General features: G+C 35.5%; 1 protein-coding gene, 1 long non-coding RNA gene and 1 other non-coding gene across 5 annotated transcripts; all 3 read right to left on the reverse strand.

The window, feature by feature from the left end:
* Positions 1-1,707: 1,707 nt before the first annotated feature.
* Positions 1,708-14,884, reverse strand: LOC108860946 (uncharacterized). 3 transcript variants are annotated; one of them, XR_008946372.1, is made up of 7 exons: positions 14,642-14,884; positions 14,136-14,432; positions 13,877-14,041; positions 13,648-13,789; positions 13,384-13,514; positions 13,151-13,293; positions 1,708-1,975 (listed from the first exon to the last, which is right to left on the reverse strand). It is a non-coding gene; the product is annotated as an uncharacterized LOC108860946 (long non-coding RNA). The 3 variants fall into 3 exon arrangements; XR_008946373.1 differs by lacking the exon at positions 1,708-1,975 and adding an exon at positions 8,503-12,657; XR_008946374.1 differs by lacking the exon at positions 1,708-1,975 and having other exon boundaries at positions 12,736-13,293; positions 14,136-14,239; positions 14,361-14,432; positions 14,642-14,883.
* On the reverse strand, positions 6,962-7,068 carry LOC130495422 (small nucleolar RNA R71). Its single transcript, XR_008934691.1, has one exon. It is a non-coding gene; the product is annotated as a small nucleolar RNA R71 (small nucleolar RNA).
* A 391-nt stretch (positions 14,885-15,275) lies between the features above and the next one.
* Positions 15,276-16,859, reverse strand: LOC108860448 (ammonium transporter 1 member 3). The gene has a single exon (XM_018634328.2). It carries the CDS (start codon positions 16,819-16,821, stop codon positions 15,307-15,309), a length of 1,515 nt encoding a protein of 504 aa, XP_018489830.1. The 5' UTR covers positions 16,822-16,859; the 3' UTR covers positions 15,276-15,306.
* Positions 16,860-18,726: the final 1,867 nt, after the last annotated feature.

Genomic DNA, 18,726 nt, shown 5'->3' on the forward strand with positions numbered 1-18,726 from the left:
CAATATGCGTTTATGAGATTAAAATTTTTATCCTTTATTTTCTTTTATGGAACTTTCTACTGATTATTTCTTTATTTTTAAAATATTTTAAGAAAATAAAAAATAACAAATTTTTATAAATATTACAAAAATAAATTTACACATTTAAGATGAAAAAATGAATTGATGCGATAAACAATCTAATTGGATGAATAAAAATAAAAATAGTTATACTTTAATATAATAGAATATATGTCACCTTATCCACAAAATGAGTAATTAGACTAATCAATTTTATTATATATAAAATCAAACGTAAAATAAAGAACATATTATTTTATAGTAATGTTTATTTATTTTATACATATATATTAATGGATGCTTCAAACCATACCAATAAATAAAAATAAATTACTAACTAATTGTTACTGTTTATTTATTTTTTAAAACATATATATATGAGATTTCAAAATATTATTGTTATATTTATTTATGCATTCTGAATAGACCAACACTTAAGTTTTTTATTTGATTTTCAAAAATATATATAATATTATTACTAAATATATATACATATCTAAGGGAAAAATCAATCCAAATTAAATCACAAATTATTCATAATTTTAATATATTTTGAACAAAAAATACCATAGTTGAATTTGAAGAATTTGATGATATCTAATACACTAAAGTTATAATCAAACTAATAATATATTACATATCCAAAATCACACCTCTAAGTAAAACAATATGATATGATTTATATAAATTATAGAAAAATCGAAATTAAAATTAAACTATTAATAAATTATTACAATATATTTACTTTATAAATATTATACCCGTGCATGAGCACGGGAAAATCACCTAGTTATAGGTATATTTTGTGTTTTTATTGAACCTAATTTATAGATTCATACTTTATGTTTCTTTTTTACTACAAAGATGACAAAAACCCTATTTTTAAATATTTTCCAGAACACAAAAATATTTCAAATTTTCTAAATGTACACTAATAGATCTGAAAATTTTCCGCTAGTGTAGAATTCAACTAAAGTTTACTAAACCATAAACTTTAAATATACTTAACAAAAAGTCTACTAAAATATGATTTATATTTTTTTATGTTTTTCTCATAACTTTATCTTATTTTGCAGGTATTCTTTTCCAAAACTTTATTTGAAACATCAAGATTATGAAAAATCAAACACACTAAAAACATATACTTAATAAAATGATTTGTAATAATTTCTCATAATAAAATATTCTTTTGTAAATAATTACTTGATGCATAATTTATAAATATTGTATTCATTATTTAGTTGTGTTTCACTTGTATGATATTATTAATTTTTGTTAGCTGTCAATATTTACACAAGATACTCTAATCAACCAAACAATTAAAACTGATGTAGTAGGCTTTTTTACCAGACTTATGGCTGTAACAGACTATGTAATTTGCATGCAGCAGACTTCTGTGAAAGTTTTCTGTAAAAGAAAACTAATACTTAAGTCTGATGCTAGACTATCATGCAGCTTCTTTTGTATTGGATATTATCAGAATTACTCTTGTTTTCGAAATATTCCTCACAAATTCAACGAAAATACAGTAGACTAACCAAGAAGTCTACGTTAAAAGAAGATTAAAACGTAAGTATGCTCGGTCGAAAGCAGACATGTAATAAACCTGTCAAAAGACCTACAAACTCAACATTCATCACATAAGACATCATCCAAAGTAACAATACAATTCATAAGTTTAACACTGACTAAAGACCCACAAATCCAACATAATTTCAACACATAAGACAACATGCAAAGCAACAATACAAGTCATAAGTTCAACACATATGACATAAGCCTATTGCGCACATGCTGCCGTACATGCTGCATATGCTATCTCGCGGTGAGGACAGAGAGATGGATGGGGAATCCTCTGGCTGGCTTAAGTGCAGAGTTAATAGATTCTGCGATGTTGCTAGTCTTTATGTTGTATCTGTCACCTTGAAAATGCACTTGTGACAATAATTTTATGTTTGATAAAATTATAAACGTAGACTTTGAAAGACGTCTACACATGTTAAGCTAACTACATACTCAAACCAAAAATTTGATAGTTTCTAATTATAAAAGATTACTAGATTTTGACCCGCGCTTTCAAAGCGCGGATTTATTTTCTTTTAAAAAATTGACAAATATTTAGTAAATGTCATACTTTTATATATTTGTTTTTTTATAAAAGACTTAAGCTTTTTTATTTTTCTTTATCGTGTTTCATTTTAAAAGAGTATAGGCCAGAGCACAATATCCGGACACGAAGAACCAACCCGAAACCGACCCGAAAATCAGGGTCCCAAACCCGATCAGACCCGGGGTAAATATCCGAATGAGTTCTAAATTGCTATATCCGAAGAACCGGTCCCGAATCCGACCCGAACCGAGAACCAAATGAGTACCCGAAGATATCCGAAATATATCTAAAAATATATGTTTTAATTATATTTATAATTATTTTAATTTTTAAATTAATATTATAAATTAACTATAGTATTTATTTTCGGTACTTTTGAGTATTTTTGGATAAAATATGATAGTTTGGATAAAAGTTTACTCAAAAAAGTGTATAAAATGTAAATTTTTGGTTACTTTTGAATAATTTGGATACAAAAATTTGAACCAAATCAGATACTTTGGTTACTTTGAGTACAAATAACCAAACCCGTTAGATACTTTGGTTATTTGGTTATTTTGCAGGTTCTTATGCATGAGAACCGAACCCACCCGGACCCGGAAATATCCGATTCGAACCCGACCCGAAATTTTATAATACCCGAATGGGGTTTAATTTCAAAACCCGAATGGGGTTTAATTTCAAACCCCTAAAAATTCGATATCTGAAAGAACCGATCCGTACCCAAATGGGTATCCGAACGTCCAGGTCTAATGAGTATTTATGTTTAGAAAATTAAACTTTATTTTTTAATGAATTAAGTTGGTATAACTCTGATATATTAATTTTATAATGTGGTAAATTTTTTAATTAAAAAATTATATACTTTTAATAAAGATTTATACTTTTCAATAAAAAAAATTCAATTTTTTATGAATGCTTAAATTATAATCATTAAGTTATTAATTTTTGTTCACTACACAAAATATTAAGAATGGTTGAAAATAAATTATTTGAATTTGGAGAAAAAAATAAGAATTAGATCTGATTTCTTAATCGGCTCAAATGCCCCAAGAAAGATGATGTGGGTAGTGGGCTGGATCCAAAAAAATGACCCAATAAAAATGTGTTATTAATATTACTTGATTGCTTTTAATGAAATAAGTAATGTTAGTTAAAGAAATGGCAAGTTTAAGTAAAAAGCACAATAGGATCCTGCTTTAATAGTATAGATCTTTTAAAAATAGTTAAGAACAATTAGTATTAACTAATACACAATTTCAAATAAAAAAATCTTGAAAATATATTATGAATAATACACAAATTCACTTTTTAATTTTTATAGATTTTCAAGAGTAGACTTTCGTTTCTGTCAACAGTAACGTAGACTTTCTTATCAATTTACAAATATAGACTCTCATATAGGTCTACAGTTTGAGTTGTTTTTGCAATAGCAACTCACGGGTTACTATCTGTATTTAAAAAATTGTTGTGATTTTATACAAGTGGACTTTGTTTTTGGTCTACATTTTGAAAAAGTTGTTTTTTGCAATTGACAATAACTCGTCCCAAATTTGACTTTAAAAAGTAGACTTCAGAAACAGTCTACAGTTAAAAAGTAGACTTTAAAAACAGTCTACAGTTTTTTTATATTTAGAACAGGTTAGTTTTTGCAATTGATCAAGTTGACTTTCAAAAAATAGACTTACACGAACGTCTACAAATGTGTAGATGTTATATGAAGTCTACGCTTTAATCCGCTGGGTTAGTTTTGCATTTGACCAAAATATAATAGTAGACTTCATATGCAATCTACTTTTTTTTTTCCTGAGTTCAGTAGACTGAATAAGAAATCTACACTTTTTTCCATCCCAGTCAACTTTTTATAATTTTAATCAAATACAAAACTAACTTAATCAACGGAGTCAAAGTTTGGGTCAAATAAACCTTATGTAGACTTCCATAGCAGTCTACATATTGTAGACTGTTTGAGAAGTCTACTTTGAAAAGTCAAAAGTTCAGTCAAATGAAAAAAACTAACCTCTTTACATAGACTTCTTGGTAAGTTTACGCGCTATTTTTTGTTATCAAAGGAAAAGTCGTGGACTTCCAAGGAAGTTTACTTTATAGGTTTTTTTTAGCATTTTGGTCAATTGCAAAACTAACCTGTGCGTTGACTTGTAGACCGCAATGTAAGTCTACGTATAGCCGTTGACGTACAAAGTTGTCTACATTCACGACACAGATCTGAAATATGACGAAAACTATGTCAATAGTTACCTTTTTGCGGTGTGAAACTCGTTTCCACCATTTTCCACCGTCCAAACTCCAAATATGAGCAAAAAGAATGAACTTTGATGACCCTTAAGAGATAACACTCGAAAATTTGAAGTTGTGCTTATGAAAATAAAATTTATTTGAGTTTTTAGATGAAAATGGAGAGGAAATGAGAGAAAATGAAGATTTGTTTGTTTAAAACACACAAAAAGGTTGAGAATTGAATGATAGAGGTGTAAAGAGCTCAAAAATGGTTGTTAATGGTGGTTGAAGAATTGATGATAATGGCATGGTTGTAAATAAGAAGAAATGTTTAGGGTGTTTGATATCTTGTGTTTCTAATAAATTTTACCATTCATTTATCATGCATTTTGATCATCTAGGATAGCATTTAGACTTGTTTAGTTTGCATTGCATTGCATTTGTTCTTATCAGGTGATGGAGATGCCAAATGGTGACTTTGGAGCAATTGGAGGTGGATTGGAGGCAAGATTGGTGTTTTTCGAGTTCATGGCGTGATGACTAAGTGTCCCAGCGGCTTCATGTGACAGGCAGCGGCATTTTGACCTTGCAGGAAGCCGATGCACATCACCCAGCGGCCTAGCGTCACCCAGCGGCCTGGCGTCATGACGAGAAGCCGGTGCAGAAGTTCTGCTGAAAATTCTAAGTGTTGGAGCGGCTTTTGGTGCAGCGGTTTCACCAAACCGCTGGAGAAAAACACACCTCCCTGCCCAACTTCGACTTCTCGCAGTGGCCAAGTGACGACGCGTCAAAAACCAGCTGTGATGTCACAGCGGCTTTTTGCACCTCCAGCGGCTTATTGGACGCGTCAAAAACCAGCTGTGACACTTAGAAAAAATATTCACATCTGTTTTTACCAACTTTTACCCAAATTATCTTGGGTCAACCCAGGTTTGTTGGGTCGACCCAGCTCGTTTTTAGGCTACTATAAATACTCTTTAGACCCTAATGATGGGATTATCTTGTTTTCTCTTAAGAACACATTGAAACCTTGAAGAAAGATTGAATCTTTAGTTTCTTTTCTTCTTATTTCTTTGTGATTGTTGGATTAAACTTGCTTCTCAACATGATTTCTCTTAAATCAACCATGGGTTTAAGGTTAATCATGAAGATTAGTGAGTAGACTCCTTTTGGATTCATGGATTAGGGAGACCAAGGGTGATTAAGCTAGATCTAAGGTGTTTTAGTATAGATCTCTCTTGTTCCTTGCTAGTAGAGTGTTCTCAATGCATCTTTTGAGTTAGCCTCTCAAAAGTTGAGCTTTAGGCATTTCCCACCCACAAGGTGTTTGATGAAATGCTTGAACCAACTCTCCTAAGCATTTAATATACTTTGCCAAAGAGATTTGTTGTTAAAGGTGTTAAGATGGCTAGTAGACTTGTTCTCCATGATTGCTTTTGTAACATTCAACCAAAGAGATTTGATGCTTGAGTTGCCTTAGCAAATGAACATCCATCTAGAGATAGAGTTTGTTTAGGATTGTGTCTAGGCTTAAGGTTGATAGATTGATTGAAAAGCTGCCACCTTTAGATTGAAACTTGATCACCCAATGTCAATTCCCTAATCCCATGAGTCCTCTTGCTTCATATTGAGAAACAAAGATCATTTCGTTATTGCATTTCTACTCTAGTTCTTAGTTCACTTCGCTTCACTCAATTGGTTGCAATTAGATTAAGTATAGACTTGCATTCCTTTTGCATTAGCATCACTTAGGATTGGTTCGACATCTCATATACTACTGCATTTGATAAGGACCCGAAAAGTGCTGTTATCAAATTGGCGCCGTTGCCAAGTTCTATTGTGATTTTGACATTGGGATTTAGTCATTTGCTTGAGACTAAGTCATTTTTATTGTTATTGTGATATTGGCTCTGCTTTTTCCTCTTTCTTTTTCATTTCAGGTGTATGAACTTGAGAAGTAGAGGGATTACAAACCTCACTCCTCTAGTACCAGACATCCGGGCTTTGGAAAGAGAGAATACAAGAAGAAGGAGAGAAGAGGAGCAACAGGCTCATTTCAACAGATTGGGTTTTGATATGGCTCACCATCAGAACCAGAATCAAGATGGAGAGATCCCTTTGGGAGCTGCCCAAGAGGGAAATGGTCAAGGAGCTGCCAACCTTCGACCACAACACCCACAACGCCAAGCTCGCGCCATTGGAACCTATGATCGCCCTCACATTCATGGTCATAGGTTGGAAATCAGAGCACCACCTGTGGAGAACAACAACTTCGAGATCAAGTCAGGGCTACTCAACACCATTGAGCACAACAAGTTTCATGGCCTGGCAGCTGAAGATCCTATTGATCACTTGTACAAGTTTGATCAGTATTGTAGTTTGTCCAAGACAAATGGTGTCTCTGAAGATGCATTCAAGCTGAAGTTGTTTCCCTTCTCTTTGGGAGACAAGGCACATCAGTGGGAGAGGTCTGTCCCAAGTGACACTATCACCACTTGGGAGGGATGTAAGGAAGCCTTCTTGGAGAAATTCTTCTCTACCTCAAGGACAGCTAAGATAAGGAATGAGATCTCTGGTTTCCAGCAGAAGAATCTAGAGAGCTTCAATGAGGCATGGGAGAGATTCAAGGACTACCAAGCTCAATGTCCTCATCATGGTTTCAGCAAGGAGAGCTTGCTTAGCACTTTCTACAGAGGAGTTCTCCCATCTTGCAGAAACAGGCTTGACACTGCTAGTTTTATCCACCATCTGTGCTTCAGCGGTTGCTACAACCAATTTTTCAACTTTCCCAAACACTAGCTTCTCAATCTCATCTACCTCTTTCTGAAAATCACTCAGCTCAATCTCTGAAGAAGTAGTAGAGATGATAACATTGCAAGACTCCTTGGGATTCTTTTCTTGCTCCCTTGGTAAGATCACTATGAATGATGCTTTGGTTGATTCTGGTGCAAGTGTGAATGTGATCTCATTGGAAATGGTGAAAAGTCTTGGTATTGAGAGCATGGAGCCAAACACATCTTCTCTCATGTTTGGGGATTCATCTTCTACAACCCCCATTGGCCTCATCAAGGATTTCCCTTTGAAGATTGGAGCATGCACAATTCCTATAGACCTTACTGTTCTGAAGATGGCAACTGAGAAGAGAGTTCATTTGATCATTGGCACTCCATTTCTCACAACAGTTGGAGCTTGCATTGACTTCCCAAACAATAAGGTCACACTCCTCAATGTGAACAAAGCTGTCTCCTACCCAATTCAGTCTTCAATGGATGTTGGGTATTGTGGAACAATCACTTGTGAAGAACCATCCATTGAGAATACCCAAGCTGGAGTGGCTGTTTGTAAGGAAGAAGGTCTTATTGGAGAGTCTTTTCGAGAGCTATGTGTTGAGCACTTGGAAAGTGCTAAAAAGGAGGAGGTGCGTAAAGCCACAAAGGCTGCTCATGACATGAAGAAGATAGTGAAAGAAACTCATTCTCCACCTCTTGATAAGACTCCTCACACTCTCACTCTCCACCCAATGAAGCTCAAGGATGGAGCCATTGAGTACAAGATCAAGTGCAAAGGCAGGTACAAGCCATTCTCAAGTGCAAGGGCCATCATCACTCCTCAGCTTCAAAACGACCCCATCAAGCTCCAAGAGCTCCTCTCTCAGGTCCTCACTATCACTCTTGAAGGTGGGAAGGATCCTCCTTCTCACTAGTACAAGAGAAAAGGTAGTCAAGCTAGTGACTCAAAACAAGCTCACTTGGGAGGAATTCCCATGGTTATCCTTGTATATAAATTTGCTATTTCATTTCTTTATGTTTTCAATAAGTGTGGCAGAAGTTTAAGGCCAGCTCAAAGCTCAAGCTCTAGACACCCATTACCACACTTCACTCTCCACTTGAGGTATCACTCCAACATTTCTTTGTACATACCATTGCCTTTATCATATTTTTGGTATCTCCTTCTCTCTTACTCACACAGAGACTGTGTGATTTAAGTTTGGGGGAGGTACCAAGTATTTAATCATGTTTGTTTTGTTGATTGTGAGTCTCATGCATTGCATTGTACATTCATATATGCATAGAAAAAACCATAAAAATTAAAAAAAAAATTGAAAAATGCATAAAGAATCATGTAGTTGCATCACTTGCATTCTTAGGATTGAGTCTAGATCATATAGATTGCATTCACTTGCATATGGAGCAGCTGTTGATAATGCCTTGTAAAGAACACTTGTTTGCACTGAATTTGACACCCTAGTTAAGCATATCAAGTAGCTTGTGCATCTCTTGAAAGCCTTGCATGCTTCGTGCCTTGAAAACTCTTCTTGAAACTTGTATGCTTGCTTGTCATTGACATTGTTCTGAAAACCAGCTCCGAACTGAACTTAGGCTTAAATGAACTTAATTTCTCTCACTTATGGGCATTTGCATACTTGATCATGGCTCCCATACACATTTGGGTTATCTTTTTCCATTGTACCACTCTTTGTTAACCCAAATGGTACTCCCTCACCCTTGAACCCTTACCTTTCTTTGAAGCCAACATTAATTTGCATGAGTGATGCCTTTTCTGATAGCTTGTCATGTGCAAAATCTTGAGAGTATTGGAGGCGACATGGATTTGTTCTCATCTCTTGCTAGCATAGGATCATGATTTGAGCTAGCTTCTAGGATGATGGTTGGGTTTATGTCCTTTATAAGCTTGTATCTTGGGTTTGGATAGTGAAAAAGTTGAGAAAGATGAACAAAAGAGTGTAGATTGATAAGAAAAGCCTTAGGGACCTTAGAATAAAAAGAAAAGAAAGCTCTAGATTGTGGTCTTTGACTCCTTCCCCCTAAAAAAAAAAAAAAAAAAAAAAAAAAAGAAAAGAAAAGAAAAGAAAAAAAATGATAAGAAGAATCAATAAGATAGTGGGGAAGGGAAAAGAGAAGTAAGAGCTAAGCATTGAGCAAAGATTATCCCTTGTTGGCTAAGTAAAAAGAAAAGAAAAAGAGAAATTTGTTCATTGGGTTAGACATGTAAATGAGTTGCTATTTGGGTTGTGGAATGAAGTGAATGGGGGTAGAACTTGTAATCACTTAGGAAAAGGGTAGAATGATGAGAATGGATCCATGTATGCATGAGTTGCTTCTAATCTTAGATAAATTTTGCATAATGATCAAGCTCCTTGTTCTTGAGTGATAACCACTTTAGAATGATGCATTTGAACCCTTCTCTTCATTCACTTTAGACCATTTGTTTACCTAGCCAAATGATTGAGATCATGTGCCCATTTGTGAGAATCCACCTTGTGTATGTGTGTGAATCAATGTGAGAGCTGGTAGGAAGACTTGTTGGTTGATGAGTATTGCATCTTGTGTAAAGGCATAAGAGTATCTTGATAGGCCTAGAGAAGCTAGAGATAAGAGAGTTGCTCATGCTATTTGCTATGTTTCTTTAGGATGTCATGTTGAGTGTTTTTGGTGTTTCTTTTGGCTATGAACTCCCACCTTCAAACATCTTTTCCAAATAAGTTCTTGAAAGTTTACTTGTGGACAAGTAAAGGGCAAGTTTGGGGGAGTTGATATCTTGTGTTTCTAATAGATTTTACCATTCATTTATCATGCATTTTGATCATCTAGGATAGCATTTAGACTTGTTTAGTTTGCATTGCATTGCATTTGTTCTTATCAGGTGATGGAGATGCCAAATGGTGACTTTGGAGCAATTGGAGGTGGATTGGAGGCAAGATTGGTGTTTTTCGAGTTCATGGCGTGATGACTAAGTGTCCCAGCGGCTTCATGTGACAGGCAGCGGCATTTTGACCTTGCAGGAAGCCGATGCACATCACCCAGCGGCCTAGCGTCACCCAGCGGCCTGGCGTCATGACGAGAAGCCGGTGCAGAAGTTCTGCTGAAAATTCTAAGTGTTGGAGCGGCTTTTGGTGCAGCGGTTTCACCAAACCGCTGGAGAAAAACACACCTCCCTGCCCAACTTCGACTTCTCGCAGTGGCCAAGTGACGACGCGTCAAAAACCAGCTGTGATGTCACATCGGCTTTTTGCACCTCCAGCGGCTTATTGGACGCGTCAAAAACCAGCTGTGACACTTAGAAAAAATATTCACATCTGTTTTTACCAACTTTTACCCAAATTATCTTGGGTCAACCCAGGTTTGTTGGGTCGACCCAGCTCGTTTTTAGGCTACTATAAATACTCTTTAGACCCTAATGATGGGATTATCTTGTTTTCTCTTAAGAACACATTGAAACCTTGAAGAAATATTGAATCTTTAGTTTCTTTTCTTCTTATTTCTTTGTGATTGTTGGATTAAACTTGCTTCTCAACATGATTTCTCTTAAATCAACCATGGGTTTAAGGTTAATCATGAAGATTAGTGAGTAGACTCCTTTTGGATTCATGGATTAGGGAGACCAAGGGTGATTAAGCTAGATCTAAGGTGTTTTAGTATAGATCTCTCTTGTTCCTTGCTAGTAGAGTGTTCTCAAAGCATCTTTTGAGTTAGCCTCTCAAAAGTTGAGCTTTAGGCATTTCCCACCCACAAGGTGTTTGATGAAATGCTTGAACCAACTCTCCTAAGCTTTTAACATACTTTGCCAAAGAGATTTGTTGTTAAAGGTGTTAAGATGGCTAGTAGACTTGTTCTCCATGATTGCTTTTGTAACATTCAACCAAAGAGATTTGATGTTTGAGTTGCCTTAGCAAATGAACATCCATCTAGAGATAGAGTTTGTTTAGGATTGTGTCTAGGCTTAAGGTTGATAGATTGATTGAAAAGCTGCCACCTTTAGATTGAAACTTGATCACCCAATGTCAATTCCCTAATCCCATGAGTCCTCTTGCTTCATATTGAGAAACAAAGATCATTTCGTTATTGCATTTCTACTCTAGTTCTTAGTTCACTTCGCTTCACTCAATTGGTTGCAATTAGATTAAGTATAGACTTGCATTCCTTTTGCATTAGAATCACTTAGGATTGGTTCGACATCTCATATACTACTGCATTTGATAAGGACCCGAAAAGTGCTGTTATCAGTGTTATAGGTTTTTTAGCATTTTCGAATTAATTAAAAAATTAATTAATAATGGCAATTCTGTAAATTTTTCAAAACATAGGGATGTATATGAACTTTCAATGGTGAATAGTAATGACAAAAAGGGTTGGTTTTGGGATTGACTTGAATTTCTAGGTTATTTTTGAAAGAACCCCTATATTATTACTAAAAACTGTATTTTGTGATCAATGTTTTATCAAGAGAGAAAACCCTAGCCGTTAAGAGAGAAAAAAAAGTTCTTTTATAGTTTCAAACCGATGGCAGGAGGTTTCTACAGTTCCGTCATCGACTTGTTTGATTCGCTTTGCTTCTTTTTCTTTGATCTAATTTACTTCTGGTTGTTTATTTTATTCGATTGCCAATTTATCTTAAATTTGGCAAAGTTTTTTATTGTTCCTTTGTATGTTTCTTCCAATAGATTTGGAAAAACAAATGTTTCGGTTCAATTGAACCGTTTAGAAAAAGTAATTGACAGATCTACTGCGGATGGTGGCGACGGGTCTTACCGGCTTCAATCGTTGATGGTTCCTCATATGATGGTGATGGAGTTCTTGCTGCAAACTATGGTTACTTCAAAAAATAGTATCAAATTCTATGGAACGGTAATCTCTTTGACTCTATTATTAGCAATGAAGCAATATAAAGAGTTGTCTTGTCTCAGTGGCTCCTACTGGAGTACTAAAAAGAGAGTGACAATCGTTCTCAATTCAGTACGAAGCGTGGTGTTTTTGGATTAATACGAAGATAGTCTCTCTTGAGATTCAGCTATTCCAAAAGCAAATATGGAGTTTTATGTGAAAATCTTTAGTTATCCATACGCAAGATGTGTGTTATTTTACTTTAGGACCCTACTGGCATATCCCTTTTCTACTTTTGTTTTGATAGTTCTCATTGTTTAGAACTATTTGCCTTAAAGGCTTAATAATAAAATCGAGCGTTAAAAAAAAACTGTATTTTGTATTTTGCATGTTACAAAAAAAAATAAAAACTGTACTTTTGTGGTTTAATATCCCGTTCATATGGTGGGACAAATCCCAGTGAGTTGACAAAGCTTTTATCGCCAGAACTGTTTTACGGTACACGTTACAACATAACATAATAATCTAAACCGTTCATTACTTTTCCTTCTAAGGCTGCAACTGGAATGTCATTTTGTGGAATGAATTTGTTTGGAATGCATCATTCCATGAAATTCCAGAAAATATCTACCAGTTACAATGAAAACTTTCCAAAGTCAATTCCATATATTCAATTTTTGGAAGGGAACATAAAATTAAATCATTTGTAAAATCTATCCCTTTTGTTCAGAACTAGAAACGTTCATGAATGTGTAGAATATGTGGAATGCAATATTCCATTCATAGATTCAGTTTTAATTCCATTTAACTCATCGTTCCATTTTTCTGTATTCCACAAATTATCATTTCTTTTATTCCTACTACTAGTGGTTTGCCGGCGCTACGCGCCGGAATTTTACAATAATTTAAATAAATAGTTCAAATATTAAAATGTATTTTAGTGAATTTATCAAATTTTATTATCATTTCATAAACTACTTTGTCAAAACTATAAACTATTTTTATTTTAAGTTTTTAATTCGGGTTCCTACATCATTGATTATGAGGTTAAGAGAAATGAAATAGTCAGTAAAATTTAAATATATGCATGAGGTTTTTAAATATATGAAGAAATGTTCACCTCCAGTGCTGACAATTTTCTCGAAACGGGTAACAATGTGCATCTCTTCAAGGCATTTAAGTGGACTTTGATGTGAGAGATAATGAGTGCTAGACTTTCAAGAACCTTTTGCATTACGTAGTTCCCAAATGGATTCTTCATCACTGCGTGCAAAATGTTCCGGCGTTAGTGAGGACTGAGGAGACACTAAAACAGTGCAGAAAGGAAGAAAATAATTAGTGAAGTTACAGAACCTAAAGAGGCTCATTTCCATCAGATTTTCCAGGCATCTCACTCCCTAGGATCTGACGTGCCTCTAGACCCCCAATGTTAAGCACTTTCCAAAAACATTCGAAGCTAACTTATGTTGACTCCTCGTCATAATCTGTTCAGAATTTTTTTTGATAATTTATGACAGTTCGTTGAATGATATGCTCCAGCCGGAAGCAATGTCAGTCATTATCATGGTGTCTATTTACATGCACCAATTAATGTAAGTCAAGCATTTAGAAACTTACCTGAATAACATAACTTCTGTACTATCTTGAGCTAGAATGCAAACTGAATGCATGATTTCCTTCATAATGACCGGTTGTATCTCTATGTCATCATTTTGCTCCAGTACCATCAGTTTTGATTCCAGTGAAGTACATGTAGGTTCTGTAGATAGCAGAGATAAGAAACTGAAAATTTGATTCTATCACGAATAAACCATAATTAAGGTTTATGTATATATCAAACATGAACCTTGATCACACGACATAAATAAGGGTGTGTTGAAAGAGCCAAGGCGTTTTCATAAAATGAGGAAAGAATGAACTGTACACAATCCTGAGGAAGATGCTCTGTACACCTTTTGATCATGAACACATTTCAAGACTAACCATCAAGCTCTTGCACCATTAGAGCATGCTGCACAAAATTAACCACGATATAGGGACACATAAATAACAGTCAAAAGCCTATATAATAATTGAACTTGAAACAATGTTTTTGTATTAAGTACCTTTTGGATAACCCGGCAGCCATACATTTGTAGAGAGAGAGAGAGAGAGAGAGAGAGAGAGAGAGTCAAAACATGGTCAATAACTTGTTCATCGAGTTTTGTGTCTGTTGGTTTGTACCATGCTCAAAAATTAAAAATAAAAGAAAAATAGAAGAACACATGAGTACAATGTCGTTACACATCAAGCCATTTACAATGAAAAGATTTGAATGCCACAGCTGTTACCTTTTGGATAACATAATTTCGCCTTCAACATCCATGCAATCTCGACAAGTGCATTCCAAGATTGTGAAAAGCCTAATAACTCAAATTGTAATTCAATAGTTAGATCACTTCCAAAGAGATACATATAAAAATTAATCATCTCTCAAAAAAAACAATTTACAAAATCCTCACTTAGTTCATTGAAAACGTAACCTGTGAAGGTGTTCCGGTAACTAAAAGTGAGATTCAAAACAAAACCAAAAGAATATTAAATCGTGATTTGGGTCTACTCAGAAGCTTACCTACAAATTTCTCTGAGCAAACCCTCCATCCTCTGTTGTTTACATTCGTAGAAGATTACGAACAGTCTTCATTTGTATTTATAGTATAACAATTTATGGATTTGCCATGGAGGTTGGGAGAGGATATTTATGGTCGAAGTTGAGGGAGAGATTTGATGGTGATACTTTATTATTAGGTCTGAATGAGGAAGAAAACGTTACAGGAGAGTAGATCGGCAAAGAAGGAGAATGACCTGTGTCTATGGATAGAGTTGAGCCAAGTAAATTAATAAACTTAGAATGTCCAATTTGTGGTTTTGTTAACTCAAGAGGCTCAATTTAATGTCCAATTTGTGGTTTTGTTAACTCAAGAGGCTCAATTTCTGAAAGCCCAATTCAAAAAGCTCTTCAGCAAATGATAGCATGACAAGTGTCATTATTCCCCCAAAGGAGAAAAAAAACTATACTTTATTAGTTAAGATTCCTTTTTGGAACAACCAGTTATCAACCAACTTATTTATATTTGGTACGTTATGCAAACGCTTTAAAATAACCGCCTATGAGAATGGTATAGAGGTCTCAAACGGTATGATAGATCATCACTCAATACCCAAACAAAGTTTGCTTCGAAAACCATAACCCCAACAATACTTGAACAGTTAATAAAATTACAAGAAGCTTGAAAATTAAGCGCGAGGAGGAGTAACCGAACGAGGGAAAGGAGATCCAGGGCCAACTCTTTGGAGCTGAATGGCCCTGTGAGACTCATCATCATTATCATAGTACATATAAGCAAAACCACCATGACGTGTCATATCCATACCGGCCATCTCATCCTTCTCCGATATCCGAAGCAGACCGAGCCTTTTGAGCAAGAAGAAGAGTGTTCCCATGGTAGCACTAACCCATCCTGCAACCACAAGAATTTGAACTAATTGTGCTCCCAACAGCTTCCCTCCTCCGCCCATTAGCAGTCCATATGGCCTTCCAGGTGTCTCGCCGTAAACCTCGTTTAGATACTTCTCCTTTGCAAATAGTCCTACGAATATTAACCCCCACGCGCTGCATCCTCCGTGTAGTTGCGCAGCCTCTAGGGGATCATCGTACTGTACTATCTCCGCAAGCTTGTTGCATCCGATGAGGACGAGGGCAGCCACAAATCCACATACGATCGCAGCCCAGGGCTCTACCACAGAGCAACCCCCAGTTATGGCGGCGAACCCACCGAGTAGCCCGTTGCATACGTCCGTCACGTTCCAGTGGCCAGAGAGAAGACGTTTTCCGAAGAGTGTCGTTAGAGCCGCGGTGGATCCAGCAAGCGTGGTTGTAATCGCTGTCCTGCCTATTCCGCTCCATTGGCCGTAGCTCGAACCAGTTTCATACGGAACGAGGATCTTGGTGAATGAACCGGGGTTAAAACCGTACCAGCCGAACCAAAGAAGGAACGTTCCCAAGACGACAAGGGAGGCAGAGTGGCCACGCAGAGCAATAGCGCGACCACTTTTCTCGAACCGTCCACGTCGAGGACCTTCGATGAGAGCACCCCATAATCCTGCTATGCCACCTACCATGTGAACAACACCGGAGCCAGCAAAATCTATGGCTCCGGTGTTAAACAAACGGTCTTCTGCTGGACGGAAGGGACTAGCCCATCCGAACGGGGACCAGAACCAGTGAGAGACGACAGGATAAACAAACCCCGTTAAAAAAGAAGAGTAGATCAAGTAAGCCACAAACTGAGTCCTCTCGGCGATTGAACCGCTGGTTATTCCAGCAGCTGCAATTGCGAATGACCATTGGTAGATGAAGAAAGAGTAGTCGGACGTGAGAGTCGGGAAATCTCTTAGAGCAAAGTTGTGTCTTCCGATGAAACCTTCAGAGGATCCGCCAAATGCAAACGCGTAACCAAAAAGATAGTAAAAGAGACCTCCGGCTGCAGCGTCAAGGACATTAGTGAGCATGATGTTCATCGTATTCTTGGCTCTAACGGAGCCAGCACAGAGCATCGCGAAGCCTATCTGCATGGAGAAGACGAGGTAGGCAGAGAAGAGAAGATAGGTGTTATCTACGGCATAGGCTGCATCCGTGAACTTATTGTTAACGGTGCCTAACTGGCCGCATATGTATTCAGCCGCCGCGGTGGTGTTTGGACCGAGCATGGCGGAGAGATCGGACACAGAGCAAGTCAGAGCTCCTGACATGTTGACAGAGTTGAGAAAGAGAGATGCGGAGAAGAAAGGCCGTCTCTTGTGTTTCAATAAAAAGAAGGAAGATGGGGTTTATGGTTGACTTTTGATTCTGTCTTTACCAATTAAATTAGGGAGACATATCAATAAACCCTTAATTACACTAAGAGTTATGTAAGAGAATTATTATTAGATTGGAGTATGATATCTGCCAAATCTCTTAACAACTTGCACTCTATGGTCCTAACCCTATACGGTTTAGTGATTAGCATGTAGTTGTAAATATAAAAGACAAGGGAATATATAAATTAAGATACTACTGTATCTGATGACTATACTTAATAAATCGATTTAAAACTACCGAGCAGATTTTTTAGTTGCAAGTCGTAACCAAGAGTCTTCGTTTCAGCTAAAAGACAAAAATCAAAATCTTCTTTGAGTAAATTCTCTGATCAGTGATCATACATCTTAACTTTAATAGAAAAGAAGAAGAAATGAATGGATGATAGTTAAAGAGAAAAAAATGATCCGTTCAAATGTAATATACGTTGGAAATATTGATAAAAATCGTTTTCTTGGCTAATAGGAAAATATGATCCGTTCAAATGTAATATACGTTAGACTATAAGTACAAATAATTACCGTACAATGTGGTACCCTTACTTTATAGAGACACTAAAAGCGGGTAACTCCTTTATTCTTCTTCTGTCCTCATGGAAAAGCTTTCACATGTATCCTTAATTGTTGTTGCTGAAATATACTAAAATAGCAACACAAATTGTGGCAATCAGTAACTAGCAAAATAAAGTGTACTGATTAAATCTAAGCAAGCTTAACAAAAAAAAAACTAAATCTAAACATATATTATTTTATTTTATGATTTTTTTTTGTGAAAGGTATGATAATGGGTATGCAATATATTTTCCGGCTGTCTTATCATTCAAAAACTTTAAAATTCTAATATTAGAAGATGAACTCAATAGTAATAAATTGTGTAAATTCAAGGGTGAACAATTGATATGTTCGATTCAATGGTTTTTACAAATGCAATCGTAGTAAATTTAATGAAATGTATTATTTTTGATATTTCCCATCTTTTTATAGGGACAATTTTTGAAAAAAAGCTATATGCATTATTCAACTTATACATTTTATTGGGAATATTGGTATTTATATCCATATGAGACACCCTAATTAGAGACTTACCCTCCCAACTAAGCCCAACAGTTTTTTCCCTCCTATGTCCCTATCTCTAGAATCGCAGTTTTACAACTAGCTGTGCCAAGCCTCACTCTGACTCTCTACTACCTCTCTCTTTTTTTTTCCTTCGTAATCTCATTCTTCTCCAAACTCTTTTGTTTTTCTTCCATTCTCTCTGCATTTTACAATCAATTTTTTTATAAATAAAATTTGCTTCTTGTTTTATGAATGTTTTAAAACAAAATAGTTCATGTCCAAAAAGATGATCTAATAATAATTTAATATCAAAATCAAAATTGAGAAATTTCAAGCTCGTGACATGCTTCTACTGCTTGTAAACTCTTTTTTTAATTTTACTTCTTATTTTTTTGTTTGAGAGTTTTCTTTTTTTCATGAATGAATATATTTATAATAATTTTATTATAAGTTTGATGTTATTTTCACTTTGATTGTTTAAGCTTGAATTTGGTCTAAGATTTGTTGTCTGATATATTTGTTCTATAAATCGTTTTATTATCTGGCAAATGATTTGATACATGTTGCATGTTTCGTTAGCTAATACAACATGTTTATCATTAATTGATACACGATTTGTGTACACGATACATGTTTTGTTAGCTGATACATGTTTTGTTAGCTGATACATAGTTTGATACCAAAGATTGATAAATAATTAGTACGATGTTATAAAAGTCTTGTCATTAATTGATACATGATTTG

Source organism: Raphanus sativus, chromosome 5, assembly GCF_000801105.2.
Source record: "Raphanus sativus cultivar WK10039 chromosome 5, ASM80110v3, whole genome shotgun sequence".
Taxonomy (NCBI): domain Eukaryota; kingdom Viridiplantae; phylum Streptophyta; class Magnoliopsida; order Brassicales; family Brassicaceae; genus Raphanus; species Raphanus sativus.